We start from the raw sequence: 18,334 nt of genomic DNA on the forward strand, positions 1-18,334 counted from the left end.
ATGCCTTTAGATCCTGTACTGATTCCCCCCACGATTTTAATTTTTTTGGTCTGACTAGCCTCGTGTGCAAAGTGAATGGTACACCACTGTACACTCTATCATTTGACAAAAAATCCTATAGAACTCTGTACGAGTTGACTATGCGGTCTTTTTATAATGATTCTCAACTGTTTGAAAATGGAAAAATTAATTCAGTGTTTTAGAAAAATCATGGGTCTATTGTTTTGGACTTGTCAGGGACTCAGGATATGAGTATAGTACGAACAGGGACTGTGAGTTTTGAATTTACATCTGCCGATGCCCTGACTGAGAGTATCACGCTAATATTACTGAGTCAGTTTGAAGCCTATTGGGAAATCACCCCCGACGGCAGTGTTCTACTAGACCTAGCACCATGAACAGAAACCAAATAATCAACGTATTTAGAATGGATCCATACATGTCCCAGTACAAGTCCTAATGCATACCTTCGGACTTCATTGAAAAAATTCCAAGTGTTAACAATACCCAAATCATTGTTAATAGCAGTCCATCGACTTTGACGACCGGTCATTGGCTATGCATCTTTCAAACAGCGAAGAACATTGAGTTTTTTGACCCTCTTGGCGTATCGTAAAAATTCTGCACACCATACATCAGCAACTTTATTGAACACAGGGGGTAAACCATTATTTAATATCATCAAAGAGTAGAGGATTTAACGACTAAGACATGTTGCTTTTATGCACAACTCTTTTTCATGTTCAGATGTCGTAGCTATACCTACAAGCAGTTTCTCGACATCTACGTCGGCTTACCTCAATTGAACGACTTTCTAGTGGAGAAAATACTTACAAGTTTATTTAATATTAGTTTTATTGCCCTTAGAATAAAATGTTCTAAACATTTTGGTGAAATTGTATATCGATAAAAATCTACATACACGATGAAACGACATTTTTACTCTTAATATTTCATCCATTACTAGGTATTTGTCTCCAATAACTAGTGCAGGTAGATTATCCGAATTCAAAGTGTACTGATACTGATGTACTGTAATGTCAGGGTCACATTTCCTACAGTAGAGTTTGACTTCACTCTTTTCATATCTCTTTATACAGTCAATGATACTATTCTCATTCATTATATAGGAATCACAGGTTTTAAATTACTTATTTGAAGTAATTTCACAAACAGTGTCCTCAAGTGCCGAATCACACTCTGGCACAGCCAAATAAAAATCAGTGAGTTTATAATTGTAAGATGCAGTTTCCTTACAACGATGACGTAGAAACCATATTCTTTTGTTGTTCCAACAGTTGAATCGTTGACCCGGTTTCTCCTCCCAGAACAATCTAAAACCAAGACGATACCAATCTCGTAGCAATAAACTAAAGTCACGGTTAGGATTCTTTCCAATCATACCGGGATATGTATTCTCCCACTGATTACATTTATTATAGTGGCAATTGGAGCATAGATGGCCTCTAGGATGAGATTCACACACATCGTCAAGACAGGAATTACCACCTTTAATTTGTACAGCATATCCTCTCTGCAATTTACAGGGGTTGCATAATATATACTTTTCATCATACTCATCAATCATTGTGCAATTCTCACATGATGACCAGCTGCCCAGTGTGTACATACATAACGGACATGTATGGAACATTTTGTGATGTGTTGACACTCTCACTACCACAATGAAACTGACCTAGCAACAACAAAAATTGTCTGAGAGAGAGAGAGGAGTAAACCATCCTTGAGCACCGTCTTTCTCACGAAAAAAAAGTCCTTAAATTTCAAAACTAATGTTTAAAAGAACATCCACGATATCATTTTGCCGTGTCGTGATCAATATACCAATAAATTGTGTAAATTCATTTGAGCCACGACGTAGAAGCTTCATACATTAGTCTAATGATGGATAATCAGTTTTCATTATACCAACAAGCATTCCCCGAAAAAATATCTTCATTTGAAAAGACAACTCTAGAAAATCATCATCTAGAATCAAAAGTTTTTCCATAAGAACTAGATTCCTCATGATTCGCTCTTTCTCGAATCTATCCATTTTTTAGAGTCCTAACTCTCTCACAACCAACTTCAGACCAACCAGAATTTCTTTTTGTAATCTAGAAAATGTACGCTAATTTACTATAGAAAGAAAAAAAAATCATTGATTTAGAAACATTTTGATTGAACATAATTATAATAATAATATTCACAGATTCATTTTGTTCTCATCAATATATTTCAATATGAAATCTTATGCTGATCGAAGTTCATTTATATGTAGAATATTCATTTTTCCAGCAAGACATAGTTGTTCCTCCTGCTTAAACTTGCTTAATGATATCACGTATCTAGCATACATACTATCCCATTCAAGGCATAGTCTACAGCCAGCGGTTATTTTCACAGCTACATTGGATAGTTGAATATCGTTGCTGCTGATGCTGTTGGTTCCATCATTAATCTCCAATAATGTAAATGCACCAATCGTTTTTTCTCCACTAATATCCTCTCAAATAAACTATTCTCTCTCTCTGAATTCAATTCTCTTACTAATATGAACTACAATGAAAATTACTCCTTATATTTGAATCCCATTACTAATCAAGTTACTGTATATGGAGTAGCCACCGCTCTCTCTCTGATTGGCCCCAAAAAATGGGTGTTACCTCAGAAACCCGTCTGGTAAGGCATGAACCGTTCGTAGTAATAGGTGACTGACCCTGGTAAGTCATATTACGGAATCACTCGTCGTGGTACTAGATAGCTTACTACTGGCGACAGTTTCTCATTGAGTGCTGTTTTGCCAAGTGGTGCCTATTTGTGCCATTTGGGCGCTTTTTTGAGCTGATTGCGCATTGAATTTTTCAAACTGGCGCATTGCGCCGATTTTGCGCATGTCAAAAAAATTCGGCGCAAAGTGGGCGCATTTTGCCTTCACAGTAACAATGACAAAACTCAAAATCATAAAGTCTAGTGTTTACTGACAACTTCTACTGACAGATTCAGGAATATGTCAATAAAGACAGATGGAATCTTCAGGGCCCCGTAGGGATTTTCATATCGCTTTCCAGGCTCCATGACGACCTAAAATATAAATTATGAAAGCGTGCATTATCCTTTGGGTGAAAAACCATATATGGGAAAGTGGTCAAATTTCGATAAAAAAAAATACAGAAAAGAGTAGGAAAGGCTAACCTTTGTTCGGCATAGCTCAAACAGCTCTTTCTGCCTTATGCCCGTGCCACATTATAGTCACACTTGTCGATAAAATCAAATTACGCACGACTACAGCGCCAATTCCGTTCGCCGTTTGTAATTTCTCTAGTTGAACATTGTTCAACTTTCAAGCATAAATTTCTTGACTGACCTATCAGAGTCAACGTTTAAGGCATACTTTTTGAAACTAGAAAAGATGGGAACTTAGAACAGCGATTTTTTCTATCTGGGAGAGGAATTTGACAAAAGTTAAGGAAACTTAGCATTAATAGAGATCAGTTGGACACAAATTACTGTTGGAGCAAACTCTTTAAACTAATTTCTTGCAATTTAAATTTTTGCTTCTTAAATACAAGTGTGACGCTAAAATCAAGAAAATTACCATGTCATTCATGATATTTGGCTTTCTTTATCGATAGATGTGACTATGATGTTGCACGGGCATTAAGCCTACCCAGCAGCAACTCCTTCGTCGAGAGAGTATTTTCTGTTATGAATATTGTCAAGTACAAAATTCGAAACAGGATGCAGCTAAAAATGCTTAACTCTATTGTGACTATCCGAATTTAGCTAAATTGCCAGGTAAAGTGCCGCAGGGACTTTGATTCTACACCCTCTATGTTGAATAAATTTATTATTGACATCTCGGCTGTGGCAAACCAAAAGGCGATAAGTTAAATGTTCTCAAAAAATGAGTTTTATCCCTATCCCCATCAAACAGAACACGCTCGATCGATTGATCTCTTCAGAATGTACGTATCTCCTTTCGTTCCCAATATATTCAAAGTTTTGTGGTCCGTTAAAAAGGCGTTATGGGCATTTCTCGGGCTGTCTTGCAGGCCAAAAGGAGTTAAGCTCACCAACGGGCCGGTCCTGCACTTTTCTCCTTTTGGGCTGCTGTGGATACCAGTAAAATAAGTTTTCAAGTTGTCACTTAGCGCCTTTGAATCGTCCACGCCGGGATTTTCCCGTCACTTTCATTACTGTCAGAAGAAAAGAAGAAAACTAGACTATGATTACAAAATGAACAGAGAAAAGCGAGAGGAAAACAAGACTTGGCACAGCTAACCTTTCTCCTGAGGTGTTTGAGTTTCTGTTCGTGCAGTGTAGAGAAGTTAGCTCAAGTAATTTTGGCCATTACATGACGTAAATAATGGTGTATGCTCCTAGTTACTGAGAGACTACTGCAGTGTGAATTCAGGCTACTCACGGCTTCACTACCAGCGTAATGAAGAGACAGTTTTGCTTCTTGCATTTCTAGGGCACAGGCTGCAGCCTTTTTGGATATCCTGTATAGGAGATCGATGCAGGTTCGGACAGTCCCTTAGGTATACTGTAGTGAAAGGAAGACATTGGTACCTCCAGATTGGAACAACTAGCCAAATTTCTTGAGATTTTTTGTGAAAATCCGAACCTACGTAGCCTTACACCTTAAACAAAAGTAATCTTCTTTTCTTTCTTCCAAGGCAAATTAAAAAAGACCAGATGAAAATGGAAATGATGCGAGTTTTCCGGCAATGCAACCAAAACTAAAAAAGATCAGGATAATTCCAAAGGAGCCTGTAGCAGTAAGAGAGCCTCCGGAAGTGAGAGAGCCTCCGGCAGTGTAAGAGCCTCCAGCTGCAGTGATTGAGCCTCCGGCACAACAGGAAGAAGAATATGGATTTGACAACACTCTGTTTGTGAAATACTGGCTGGAGAAGTAAGACTTTAATTGGATGTGAAAGTAGATGAAATAATTGAACCTGTTCATAGAAAGAGTGAAGATCTTTCCAATCTCAGTATTTCTCAGTCAAGACCTTCAGCTTCGAGCTTCTTGCAACAGATATTCCTTCGGCTTGAAACTTCATTTTACAAATGTGTTAAAATGGAACTGGAACGCTCTTCAGATTGTCCCCAAGTTGATTTGCTTGATTTGAGTTTACTTTCTGAGGCACTGTAATTTGACCAAGACAGTTCTGGAGTAGTTTTAAAATGAGCTTCTGCACTGAACCGTAGTTGTATATCCTTTGAAAGTCAGAAGCTGGTAGAACAACAAGACCTTGAAGAGTTTTTTGGATGTGAAAGTCGCAGCAAATACGAACTGTCTGAGTCCAAAGACGATTCAAGCTCAGAATGTGATAGAAAATGTGATATTACTGTCGAAAAAAAAATACAAGATACAAACCAAAGAAACCTGTCCAGAGTCTTCGAGCCAAACCGTTGGAGGAAACTGTTCTTCATCTCTACCTGCAGTTTCTTGTATAGCAATCACTGCAAATGACCAGCATGCACTGTGTGGTGAACCAACCCTGCCTGACCAGCTTTCAATGCCCCATCAACTTATACTTGAGGATTCAGATCAAGCAAGGTCTGGACCAACGTTTGAAGAACCAGCGATGACTAATCAGTATGTCCTTCCTTATTTATATACTTATACAGATTCTGTGTATATAGCAAAATCGCTTTTTAATAAAAGCGTTTCGTAAAATAAGAAGAAAAGAATGTAGAAAAATAAAAAACATGTCCCTTTATTTAGGTAGTTTTTGACATCCACAAATGCAAAAGATCTTGCAAGTCACTAAAACTCGAGCAGCGGCGTTTAGTATACAAAATTTACATAGCTCTTGGCTATGCCGAACGCACAGCCTATATGAGATCGTTTATTACGACAATGCAACCAAACCGGAGAAAGAAAAACCCTGAAGGGATGAAAAAACGAAAAGTAACACTTCTGTTCAGGCTACCTACCAATGATGGACAAGATATGATCCCTGTGTGTCAAAAACCATTTTTAGCCACCTTTGGCTTTAAGCACACCAAGGTTCTCGAAGTTGTTGTTGAAAGAATTCTTCGAGACGGTGTGTCATAATTTTCAAAAGAAAGAAGGGATGGCAACCAGCGCCAAGAAGTGGATAAAGAGTCTTTAAGGATGCACCTCGAGTCCTATAAGCCTTGTGGCACTCACTACCGCCGATACAATGCACTATATGCTAGGCATATATCAAGAGAAACTTCAGTTAAAGATATTTGGGAAGATTTTTGGGAGCGATTCCCAGAGGAGAATTGTTCGTTGCGCAGTTACGGAGAGATGTTGAGAGCGATGAAGATCTCCAACGAAATGCCAAAGTCAGACATGTGTTAGTATTGCGATGTTTTTAAGTTGAAGGATAGCGAAGGCTCGGCAACAGATTTAGAAAAACAAGAGCATCAGTTTCATCAGCAGATGGCTGAAAAGGCACGAATTCAGCTCCAGAGAGACGTGAAGGATAGCTTTGCACCAAAAACTTTGGTTTTCACTGTCGATTTGCAAAAATTTCTAATATTCCCAATAATGCGTGCTGTTAAGGAGTCTTTTGTCATGAGCCGCCCGGTATGTTTCAACGAAACGTTTGTGCCTGCGAAAATCCGAACCACAGGGTCGGCTCCTCTTCCAGCCTATTGTATTGTCTGGTACAACCAACTTACGGAAGAAGTGCAGACGCATTTGCTTCAGCTTATCATGCACTTACTGACGAGCATAGGGACAGAGATTAATTCATATTCTATGCTGACAACTGTAGTGGACAAAAAAAAAATTACATTCTGTTTTCTATGCTAGTGAGGATTTCGAACGAACCCTGGGCACCCGCCAAGATCACCATCAAGTATTTGACGAAAGGTCATACTCATATGACTGCCGAGGGACTCCATAGACTTATCGAGGCTAAAATTACGAAAAACAGACATGTTAAGGACTTTGGCGCTTTGAAGAAGCTGATGGAAGATTCCAGGGAAAATACTCGCGTCAGAGAGCTTTGTATCAGTTACTTTCGCGAGCAGAAAAATGAAAAGTCCTCCAAAAAGAAGAAAGATAACCAACCAGTGCTGCTACAGAAACAAGATGAAGTTATATTCAAAAAAGGTGAATCCTCTATGTTTTATCGTGAAGATTTTGACCAGGAGCTTGTCTCTTACGATTTCCTTACAGTTGCAGCGAAAAAAGAACTTGGTGAAGGATTATCAAAGTCTCTGAAACAACCGAGGGGAATAAATGCCTCGAAAAAAGGTGAGATCATGACAAAGCTGGTACCACACATGAGAGACCAGAGATCCAGAGAATCTGGGAAAAGATATCAGCGGAAGACAAAGCATCAGCTGATCTCACTTTTGAGGGATGTGAAGAACAAGATGGACTATAATGATGTTTGCTTTTTTGAGTTCCTAAAAGTTTAATTGAAGTCAAATGTTGTTCCTGTTTTCTGGTCAGTTTCCAAATAACCGAACAATCCTTTTATACGTTCTTTTACATTAAAATAGTTGAAGTTATGTTTCTGAGAATGCGATACATAGGAGAAGTTTCTTCACGATTTTTAACCCTCCTTTCTGCGTTTTACAGGCGTGGGTGGCATCAGAGAGGGTAGTTTTCAACATGATCTATTCAGTGAGTAATAAAAAAAGTGTCGGTAAAAAAGTTTAATAGCTGAAAACATTATCAAAAGTTTTTTTTTTCACATTTAAATTTAAACGGCAAAATGGCACACGCCTCCTTTTGTTCTGCCGAGAAACGCGACAAAAGGAGATAAGTGACAAAAGTAAATGGAAAGTTGGATTTTTGAAAACACCACGTGATTCAGCACGAGAAATTACGTCTGCTCATGTTCAGAAATTATTCCCAGCAACTTATTTTCGTAGTTTTAAATTCGATTATTTGTTTAAAAGGTTTTTCGCGTCTCCTGTAAAATTTACAAAATGTCATTTACCACCTTTTGGTTTGCCATAGCCGATCTATGATATCAAAAAAGCATCCAATGACAAGGAAAATGAAGATGAAACTTGAGGAAATTTTGGGCAATAGTCAGAGCGCCAGATTCTGTATCTCGCTTATTTCGATAAGTACCCATGCAGGAAGGTACAAAAATGTTAAGGGTTGATCCCAGTGTTGTTGACAACGCTGAAAACGAATATCGTAGGGCGCATGTTCGCCGTTGGGGTGTTTCTGAGATATGGGCCAAAAACACCAAATTTGGCCTATAATGTGGTTCGACGATTCTATAATTTTTTTTACAGATAAGATTGGTCAAATCCAGTGTATTCTTACATCAACTTGGGGCTACACGAATATGACTTTTGTTTGTAAAAAAAAAAATTAAAAAAATAGTATACTTTTTACTGCAGTTAAAAAAATTCAGATTTTTGTCAACAAATTTGTAACAGAAAGGCTAAAAACTCGAAATTTTTGAAGATAAAGTAGTTTTTTTTATATTAAAAACCCAAAGCCAGTTTAATTCCGAACACATTGAGCTAAGAAACAAAGTTTACATTATTGTGTCTGAGGGTCTGCAACTTTTGTAGCGAGTGTACCCGATAATAGGAATTTTGTTTAGCAGCCTGATACCTAGCGGGAAGTTCTTTTTTTCATCACGTGACACTTTATCTTTTCTTTACTTTATCTTTTATCCACTCTTTTACAGAATCTGCGAAATCGTGAGAGAAAATACCACAAAGTATGCAGCGGCTGCCATTTGAGCTGACACCAAGTAAAAAATCCAGATTATCAGTCACCTACAGCAAGTGTGTGATTTTCCAGGATGTGACAGGAGATTTCCTCTGCAGGGAGAAGAATGTTGCAATCCTCGAAAAATGTGCATTACGTCTGCGCAGTGATCATTCTGCCGACCTTGCAACTGAATTAGAAGACGTTGATAATTTTTTGCAAAACAATCCTAAATGACATCCATCATGTCGGAAGGATCTGTACAGACTTGTACCAAATCAGCCAGTGAACGAACCCAATACAAGCAGATCCTCAAGGCAGGTTTTTGCACCAGAATTTGAATACCGACAGAAATATGTCATTTGTGGAAAAACACAGAAGAAAGTTAGCGAACAGAATGTACCGCTTATAAAAGTTGCTAAAAATGCTAGGGCAGACAACATTTATGCAGCCGATACACAGCTCAGAGAAGAGTTCCCGGATGTGTTCTTCCGTTTGGACAATGGCCTCGGTTGTAACGTTGACATGGTAGCAAGTGATGTTCAGTACCACAACGTGAGCTTACTACAGTTTATGAAAAATGCAAGTGCCCAGCCGGTAAAACAGAAGTACGAGAAGTGCTTTTTGGAACTCATTAAGGAATACGAACAAGTTTTACTGAAAAGAAAGACGGTGAGACTCTGTCAACTGCGCGCTTCATTTTTTTCAATCTTGTCTAGAACAGACCCAAAAATCAGAAGAAACTATCAGTCAACCCGCTAGAAAAGAAGACATTTACAGCATTACGAAATTTCTCTGAGCGTCATTTCGCAGCCGGGGTATTCTGACATCTTTTTCTTAACGAGAAAATTTTTGCTGAGAGTTTAATCGTTGCTATGAACAGAGTTCAGCGAACCGTCGAAGAGGAGTTTGTGCGTATGTGGTCCGAAGAAGATGGCAGCAGTGGTGATTCGAGCTCTTTTCAAGATATCTTCCCAGTGGTGACAGCCGAATCCAGTGACTCCGATGCAGAGTTTGATATTAGTTTGAAACAGCGCTTGGCCTTAAAAAACTCAGTTAAACCCGAACAAGTTTCAGTGAACGAAGACAGCAGACCACTTTCCGGCAACCAAAGCATTGGATCTCGGGCTCCATCGCGCCGGTGTAGCACTAGAAATAGTTCGGTGTTTGGTAACCAGGATAAAATACGCTATTCATTGCAGCCAAGATTTTGAAGCGAGCAATCACTGATCAGAAGCTAAACGCCAAAGCAGAAGACGTGCAAATAACACAAGACCAGATCTCCCAAATGATACCAAAAGAGCTCCACAACTTACTTGTTTACCTTCTTGAAGAAGAAGAACCGTGGGACAATCCAGAGGTAAAACAAGACTGTATACCAAAGACAGAACCATGACTTAAGAACATCGCCCAAGATATTTTAATTTCTGGGTTTTACGTCGAAACCCCAAAACATATTGGGCTTTCAGTTTATGTTCATCATAAGACTCGAAGCAGAGATATCCTTCAAGTTCTGAATAAAAGTGGTTCTTGGGTAGTCGTCGACTCCTAGCAACACCGGTAGACGAAATGAGGACTCACACCACGGCAGACACCGTCTATGTTCCTCCTGGCATAATAAAAGATAATGATTCTTTGATCCAATTCATGCTTGACAACCTCGACTTTCTATGGTCCTCCCTCGATGGCACATCGATGGCACTTCGTGAAACTCGATGGCACTTCGTGAAACATCACGAAGAGAATCGGTCGACGACAACGCGATTACAATTTTCACAAGATAGAGTTCGAGACATTTTCACTACATGTGGCAATCCGTTCAGCACAGTGGACTTCGACCTAGTGAATATTGTGACGTCAGAAGTTTTGGATAATGAGAAGATTGTTTTTGATGTTACTTGCGTAGCCAAAAAAGGAAAAGAGGTGGTTGAGGACTTTCTGTGCAACAGGAAAGAAGATGTGGAAAAGGTTGCACTCCGAACTTTCCCTTCAGAGAGAAAAACTCAGAAAGTGAAGAGTGTCCCTAGAACTGATCTCCTGAGCTCTGAAGTAACAGCATTGAAGAGAATCATTACTGCTCAGTTGAGCTACGCCGAAGAAGAGGAGAAAGCCGTTGCAAAGATCCTCACAAAAGAGATTCTTCCTTTCCTTCCATCAATTTTTAAACATCTTCCGCAACAATCAACCAAGACATTCTCTGGCTGGAAAATGAGGACGGGGAACAAATCTGTGCTGTTGAATTGGCTAAGAAAAAAAAGGAGGACTTGCAGCTGGCCGGCGACTTTGAAATCCAAAGAAACAACATCAGCTACAGTACACATCATTGATTTAATGTCCAAGATAAGGTCATATTGGCCTTCCAGGTTTGAAACAGTCAAATCCTTCGCAGAAAGATTGCTTCTATCGTTGCTGAATGATCTTCCAGTGGGGATTCCTGAAGTCCGCATTATCGCATATCGGTACGACGGGCTGATTGGGAAAGTCACGGACACCGGAGAGTCGATCTCCATGAAATCAGCATGCAGACTCTGACGATGGAAAGGGAAAAACCTCCAGATTTCCGCTCTTAGCAGAATTGAAGAATGAGATGCCGCACATGCAAGCTCAGCATCTAAAAGCCGGCTCCTCGAAATTTTGTATGAAACCTGGGAGCAGATGGGTGATCAGCTTCCGAACACACTCAACCTTTTTCTTTCAGGTGGTTTCAAGAGAGACTCAAAGTGTCTCTGGTCAAGCGTGGCTGCAGTCCAACTTTACCATAACACTGTGACTACGAGGAATGCCTGTCCTCTAGTCACAAAGAGGCTGATCAACGCCTTATGACACATGCCAAGTATGCTATCCGTTACGCGTGTAGCATCGTTGTGCATGCCAACGATACAGACGTGGCAGTAGCCTGTGTTAATTTTTTTAAAGAGCTTCAAGCTGAGGGACTGAGTGAACTTTTCTTGAAGTACCCGTCTTACATTATCCCAGTACACGAGCTGGCGGATGGAGTCCACTTGTCCAAAGAGGAGCAGATTTTGTTACCGTTCGTGCACTGTCTGTCAGGGTGTGACACAACAAACTTTTTCTTCGGGGTCGGCAAAGCTTCTTTCTTAAACACCGCGGCGTCTCCACTTTTGCCCAAAAAATGGTGTCTGTGGCGGGGCAGATCCAAGATGCAGAAGGGAAGCTTTCAGTCGACGCGTTTAGAGAAGTTTCCAGCCTATCAAAATCCCTGGTCATTGAAATGTACGGTAAACAGGCCGGATTCAATTCACTGGTCAGTGTAAGGGCTTACATTTGGTGCCAGAAACAAGATGTGAGAAGACTGCCACCTTCTGACGACACCTTCGAGCCATGCATACGAAGAGCCATATTCGCTACATGGATAATCTTGTCGTCAGTACAGGCTCGGCCGAGCATTCCAGATCCACTCTTCCATGGATGGAAAATGGCTGAAGGGGGAGTAGATGCGGTCGTATCAAGCTGTAAAGAAGCATCAAGCCTGGAAGCTTACCGCAGATGCAAAAGTGGAAGATGTAGGAAAGACTGTAGCTGCTCAAAAATAAAAGGATGCTGCAGCTTATGCTCCTGCCGTGGAACGAGGAGGGCATGCAGGGAATCTGACCTTGCCCAATCTGAATTTTCGGAAGAAGAAAATGAGGAATATTTTTGAAAGTTTTATTTGATACCTTTTTATTTTAATTACACCAGGTCCCTAATCAGTTACTATTGCCCAATTTTAAGGGCAGGCCGAGTAAGACAACTCCAGTGCGCCGACTGAATCCATCTGTGAAGCAGAATTCTTTCATGTAGTAAATAGCTCAGTCGTATCAGTGGCAAATCAGGTCCCAAAAAGGTAATTGCAGACTCCTTAGTACACCAGAAAACAAATTCGTCCTTTCTAAAAAAACACTTTTTTTAGTCAACATTTATTAAAAGCCTGATTTTATTTTTAATTTAAAATTAGAAATTTTGAACAGCTAAAAACTTTTAAGCATTCCTACCATTTGAAGAAAAAATAAATTCTGTCAATCTTAACGATACGGGTAGTGATCATTTCAGTGACACTACAAATAAATTCGCAGACCTTTTAGAAATAATAATAGTTTATATTATTTTTTTGTTTTATCTCAAATTGTACGGAACTGAATGAACTCTCTTTTCTAATATGACAAAGAAGTTTGTTATCTTGAAGAAATGTCGAATTTTTAGCCTTTCTTTGAGATATTAGTCGAATTTTACAGCACTTATTTTGAAACTGCAATAAATAGATAGAAAATTGTTTTTTTTTGCAATTTAAAAATCATATTCTTGTAGATCTAGATCTCCTCTTTCGATTGATATAACATTACGCCAGATTCCTAAACCCAATAACTCGCAAAAAATCCTGAATCGTCACACTTAGTTATAGGCTAAATTTGGCGTTTTTGGCCTATATCTCAGAAACACCCCAACAGCAAACCAGCGTCCTACGATATTCGTTTTCAGCATGGTCGACTACCTTAAGATCCGTCCTCAGCATTTTTGTACCTTCCGGAATGGGTGGGTGCACGATACAGAATCTGGCGCCCTGACTACAATATAGAAGGAGGGTTTGCTGTTTAACTTTGAAAATGATCTTGAATACTAGTCGAAGATAAATATAATATTTGATTAAAAAATGTAAAAAACTAATTCAAAGTTCATTAAAGTGGAAACACAAATAAAATAACATTCGGAACTGTTGAAGGACCTTGCCAAGTACAATTTTGTCTTATACGTATGTCTTTGGCTTCTGTTTCATGACATAAATCTCAGAACATTGTCTTTGGCCTGCAATTTTATAGATAGTTGCATTAATAACGGCCGGTCTGTTTTCGTATCTGTGACTTGGTCGTTCTTGTCGTTCTAATTTATATTTTGAAAGCTGCGAAATATTTTGTTCTCATAACTAAGTTTGAGAATTTACATCTCTTTGAAGCTTAGAATTGCAATGTCATAAGAACACTGTATAAAGTAGTAAACTTTAATGTCACTTACCTAAATGACATTTTAGAGAGATGTGACCATCAAAGATCAAACTTCTCTTAGTTCTTCATCAGAAAATCCTATCTATTAGTTATCTTTGTCAAATGCACCTTTAACTTCCACGTTTTTTATATAACTTATCTATATTGTAAGACCAGTATACTGAGTACCTGTTTCTTTTTTTAGTTCTTTAATCACAATTTCTATTGTTGATAGGGAATAATTCAGCATATCAGCCAGAAAGTAATGTAAAAAAATACCATCTTAGATATTGGAGAGTTTTTTTGTTAGATCTTCTTTAATTCCCGCTTTTTCTTAATTCTCTGACATACCAGAGGACTGAGGAAAATATCTTTCTTGTCAAGCCAGAGACTGAGAACAGAAAATTTCGACCACAAAAGCGCATGTAATCAGTCGAAAAATGCTCGAGTGTTTCAGATTTCGGAATTTGGTGGAGAAATCTGTCAATGAAGGCTGAATCTTATCAATTTTTAGTTCTAGTATTCTGAAAAGCGAAATTCACACAATTTGCGCCTATCTGGTAACGTTGTTTCTGAATTTCTTTTTTTTTGTCACTCATCCCTGCAAGATCTAATTTCCCTTAATTTCGAACTCCATAAAAAAAATATATAGCGAAAATACGCCGATGGCGCATTTTCGCTTCCCTTGGTGCGCTATCTAATGTGTCAGTTTTGTTGTACATTTGTTTCCCTTACAGATACAGGGGCCATAGAGCCTTTCTTGGGGCCAGAAGAATAAATTATGTTTTTGTATATGCTCGACAATAAATTGATATATTCAAACAACATCTTTCAATAATGTTATTCTTTATTATTTTACGGAGAAACGAACCGATCAGCGGGAAGAAAGGAGTGGTGCTATTCTAAAAAGAAAGAATGAATATTTATACTGGGCTGTTATTTCTCCATCAAGGGCGAGGTAGAGCAGTGGTGAAATTTCGTGAAAATCCAGGGGGTGGGCAAAGTTGGAGCCAATTTTTTCCAAATCAAGTGAAAATACGAAAACTGAAAAAAGAGCCAAGTATACTACCGTAAAGGCAAAGATATACTAAAGAAAACAGACTCGTTTCTATGGATGCTTGAATTATGCCGGCTTATCTTAGTTTTGACAAGATTTTTGAAGAAATTTAATTTCAGCTTGAGGAGCCAACTTGGGTCTGGGGGGGGACTGTTGCCTCCTGCTCAATAGCAAATTATGCCCCTGCAGTAGGGGTTAAGTGAAGAAATGTACTTTTATTATCGAGACTAGTCAGAGTTTATGATGATTTAAAGTAGTTTTCAGAAACTTTCGTTTAAATTTTCGGTACTGTTGTATTAGCTGGAACCCACGCGATAACGCGAATATCAGATAAGATAAAAACCTGTTAGTCTGCAACACGCGAGATAGATACCCGATACTAAAACAGGGGTACTAAAATAAAACAAAATAGAATAGAAATATAATGTTTTATGAACAAAATTATGAGATTTACAAATTACAATTATGCGCCCAGAACGCTGTAATGTCCTTCAAAATCGCGCTAAAATAAACTGTGCCTTCAGCCTTGACTGCCGCACACCTCATGTGCCCGGCTAAGTAGGATGTCAAATGTTGGCGGGAAGTACCACGGTGCCGTTTATTCTGCCACTTCGCTGAGCCCCACATCCTCTCAACTGGGGTGCTACCATTTCAAACAACCGTCACAAGCAACAAACGTCATAACATCCAACCGTCACAACATCCAAAAAAATTTACAAGTTTATATAATAGTAATAAGTATATAACAGTTTAGAAACAAATTTCGGCTATATATTTGCACATCAGGGGGGTGGGGATAGAGCATAGCATATATTAAATACATAACCTAGCCTAACCTATGTACCTTTTCCCCCCTAGACCCAAAAAACTAAAGTTTTAAAATTTTTGATGTTGTGACGGTTAGTGGTTTGACGGAATTTTTTGTCGATGTTATGACGGATTTTCTGGATGTTATGACGTTGGATGCCCTGACGGTTGGATGTTATGACGCTTTCTCCTCTCAACTTTTTGCGTTTGCGCCCGTGTCTGGGTCTACAAAATTCTTTTATGATTCACTGGTTTAAAACCTGCATCTTCCAGGTCACTTGTTTTATAACCTTTCCAACAATCTGAAATTATCGTTGTTCCCGGCTCTATATGCAGCTTAATTTGGTGTAGCAGTTTCTGCCGTTCGGTCGGGGACCTCAACTAAAAATCATTCATCCGTTTCCCGGCACGCTCCACCAAACACCCACTGTTGTGGTAAGTTTCGTCCAGAATCTTTTTTTCTTTCGGTAAACATGGATTTGTCTATTTCGACTATATGATCAATTCCTCCAATTTTCCCAGTTTTTCTGTTGCACAGAGAACACGCACAGTTCACAGAGGTAGTTATTCCAATCGACAAGGCAGTTATTCCATTAGAAATACCTACAATATGTGTAGAAATTCCCAGTTCTTGTTCACACCAGGCCACAGACGACAATTCGTTAGCCAAGAAATAAATGAAACGAACTGCAGTAACAAATGGCATTCTACTATTAGCAAACCACGTATTGACACGCAAACCGACTATTTCCTATATGGCCTAGTGAGACACTTCCAAAATAGTTCCTTCTCGTACAAGTATAAAGTCATGGTGTGTCCATTTTCACACTCTATTGTTTTGGGCAATAACCCTTTATCCTGTGAAAATGTAACTGCCTCTTTTTATGTCTTTCGCAAATTCCAAATTGTAGTTTTAACATCCATGTTCATTCAATCATTTATCATTGCAGCTGCAGACTAACATGTTTTAATCTGATCTTCGCATTACCACTTGGATTCCCGCGTGGGTTCCAGCTAATACAACAGTACTGAATTTTCTATTGGCAAATAACAAGAAACAAGGTGTCATTCTAAGGGTTCAAAATCAAATTGCTAAGGAAGCGATTAGTATTATTGGAAAGAGCATAAAAAGACGCGTCGAATGGTGGGCACATTCTACTAAGCAAAATAATAGAAAAACCTTAAAAGTTACCACATGAATGACATAAAGTTACAATTCGAGAGATTATTTAATATTAGTCTCAATGAAACAGTCAATTATAATTACATTCCCTCAATCAGCTAATCCGTGTAGCATCAAAAAACTGATATATCCAAATTTCAGAACATTCAAAAAGTTCCCCGATCTGAACTATTCCCCTCAGTTTTCTTTATAGCTACGCAATCTCTAAAACAAGTCTTTGTTTTAAAGCCTCAAAGCATTTAGTGTCGAGCGATCGGAAACCGGCTCTGAGTTTGTGCAAGTATGCACTGTACTTGTACTTGCTTAGTTGCGGAAGGAAGCTGATAAAATTAAGCAGAAATTAAAAAACCTACTTGCCTCTATATTTACTTTTGTTTTAGGGTGGTACTTATTGTGCAAAAATGCAAACGCTTTGTATGCGAACCAAACAGGTGCTGTATCAACATCGGCTCCTGATCCACTTTTTGTCATCGCCAGTTTGTGTCGTAATTTTCTATATGTTGCCAGTAAACTTGTCATTTTTCTCTTCAAATCAGGCACTTCAATTCCTAGTTCTTCAGAAATGGCATCCCAAGCTTCATTTTTCTTAGGCACTGACTTGTAAAATAGATGGGTGTTGTCCCACAGTAATGGATATTTCCCGTATTCACTAATAAAGCTTAACATCAGATCGTTAGTCCATTCCATCTTTACCCAGCGAGCACAACAAGTAGACTAACACACAAACTCGGAAAGCTCGTTCCCAATCAGTTGCTTGCGCGGCTTACATGAGCTCCTCAAGCATCTCTGACAGCGTTTCCACTTTTCCCTCGGTTTGGGGGGAGCTAAGAAAAAAAGCAACGCATAAAGGTATTCCCTATATATATATATATATATATATATATATATATATATATATATATATATATATATATATATATATATATATATATATATATATATATATATATATATATATATATATATATATATCTATATCTATATATATCTATATATATATATATATATATATATATCTCTCTCTCTCTCTCTCTCTCTCTCTCTCTCTCTCTCTCTCTCTCTCTCTCTCTCTCTCTCTCTCTCTCTCTCTCTCTGTGTGTGTGTGTGTGTGTGTGTGTGTGTGTGTGTGTGTGTGTGTGTGTGTGTGTGTGTGTGTGTGTGTGTGTGTGTGTGTGTGTGTGTGTGTGTGTGTGTGTGTGTGTGTGTGTGTGTGTGTGTGTGTGTGTGTGTGTGTGTGTGTGTGTGTGTGTGTGTGTGTGTGTGTGTGTGTGTGTGTGTGTGTGTGTGTGTGTGTGTGTGTGTGTGTGTGTGTGTGTGTGTGTGTGTGTGTGTGTGTGTGTGTGTGTGTGTGTGTGTGTGTGTGTGTGTGTGTGTGTGTGTGTGTGTGTGTGTGTGTGTGTGTGTGTGTGTGTGTGTGTGTGTGTGTGTGTGTGTGTGTGTGTGTGTGTGTGTGTGTGTGTGTGTGTGTGTGTGTGTGTGTGTGTGTGTGTATATATATATATATATATATATATTCTCTCTCTCTCTCTCTCTCTCTCTCTCTCTCTCTCTCTCTCTCTCTCTCTCTCTCTCTCTCTCTCTCTCTCTCTCTCTCTCTCTCTCTCTCTCTCTCTCTCTCTCTCTCTCTCTCTCTCTCTCTC

At 38.9% G+C, this 18,334-nt stretch overlaps 1 protein-coding gene and 1 pseudogene across 2 annotated transcripts in view; one reads left to right on the forward strand and one right to left on the reverse strand.

The window, feature by feature from the left end:
• The window catches only part of LOC148947729 (uncharacterized), a 44,733-nt gene extending 27,275 nt beyond the window's left edge, over positions 1–17,458 (reverse strand). Inside the window, exons 1-2 of one of the 2 annotated variants that reach the window (XM_089096231.1) lie at positions 17,293–17,330; positions 17,052–17,242 (exon numbers count right to left, since the gene is read on the reverse strand). In XM_089096231.1, coding sequence (XP_088952357.1) covers positions 17,052–17,213 — 162 coding nt within the window. In that variant the 5' untranslated portion in view covers positions 17,214–17,242; positions 17,293–17,330. Of the gene's footprint in view, positions 1–17,051 lie in introns of both variants that reach the window. The other variant, XM_089096230.1, reaches the window with a different exon arrangement.
• LOC148947730 (uncharacterized) lies at positions 11,003–12,332 on the forward strand (annotated as a pseudogene).
• Positions 17,459–18,334: the final 876 nt, after the last annotated feature.

This window comes from Artemia sp. Qi Xiang Cuo, chromosome 10 (genome assembly GCF_049724085.1).
Source record: "Artemia sp. Qi Xiang Cuo chromosome 10, ASM4972408v1, whole genome shotgun sequence".
In the NCBI taxonomy this organism is placed as follows: domain Eukaryota; kingdom Metazoa; phylum Arthropoda; class Branchiopoda; order Anostraca; family Artemiidae; genus Artemia; species Artemia sp. Qi Xiang Cuo.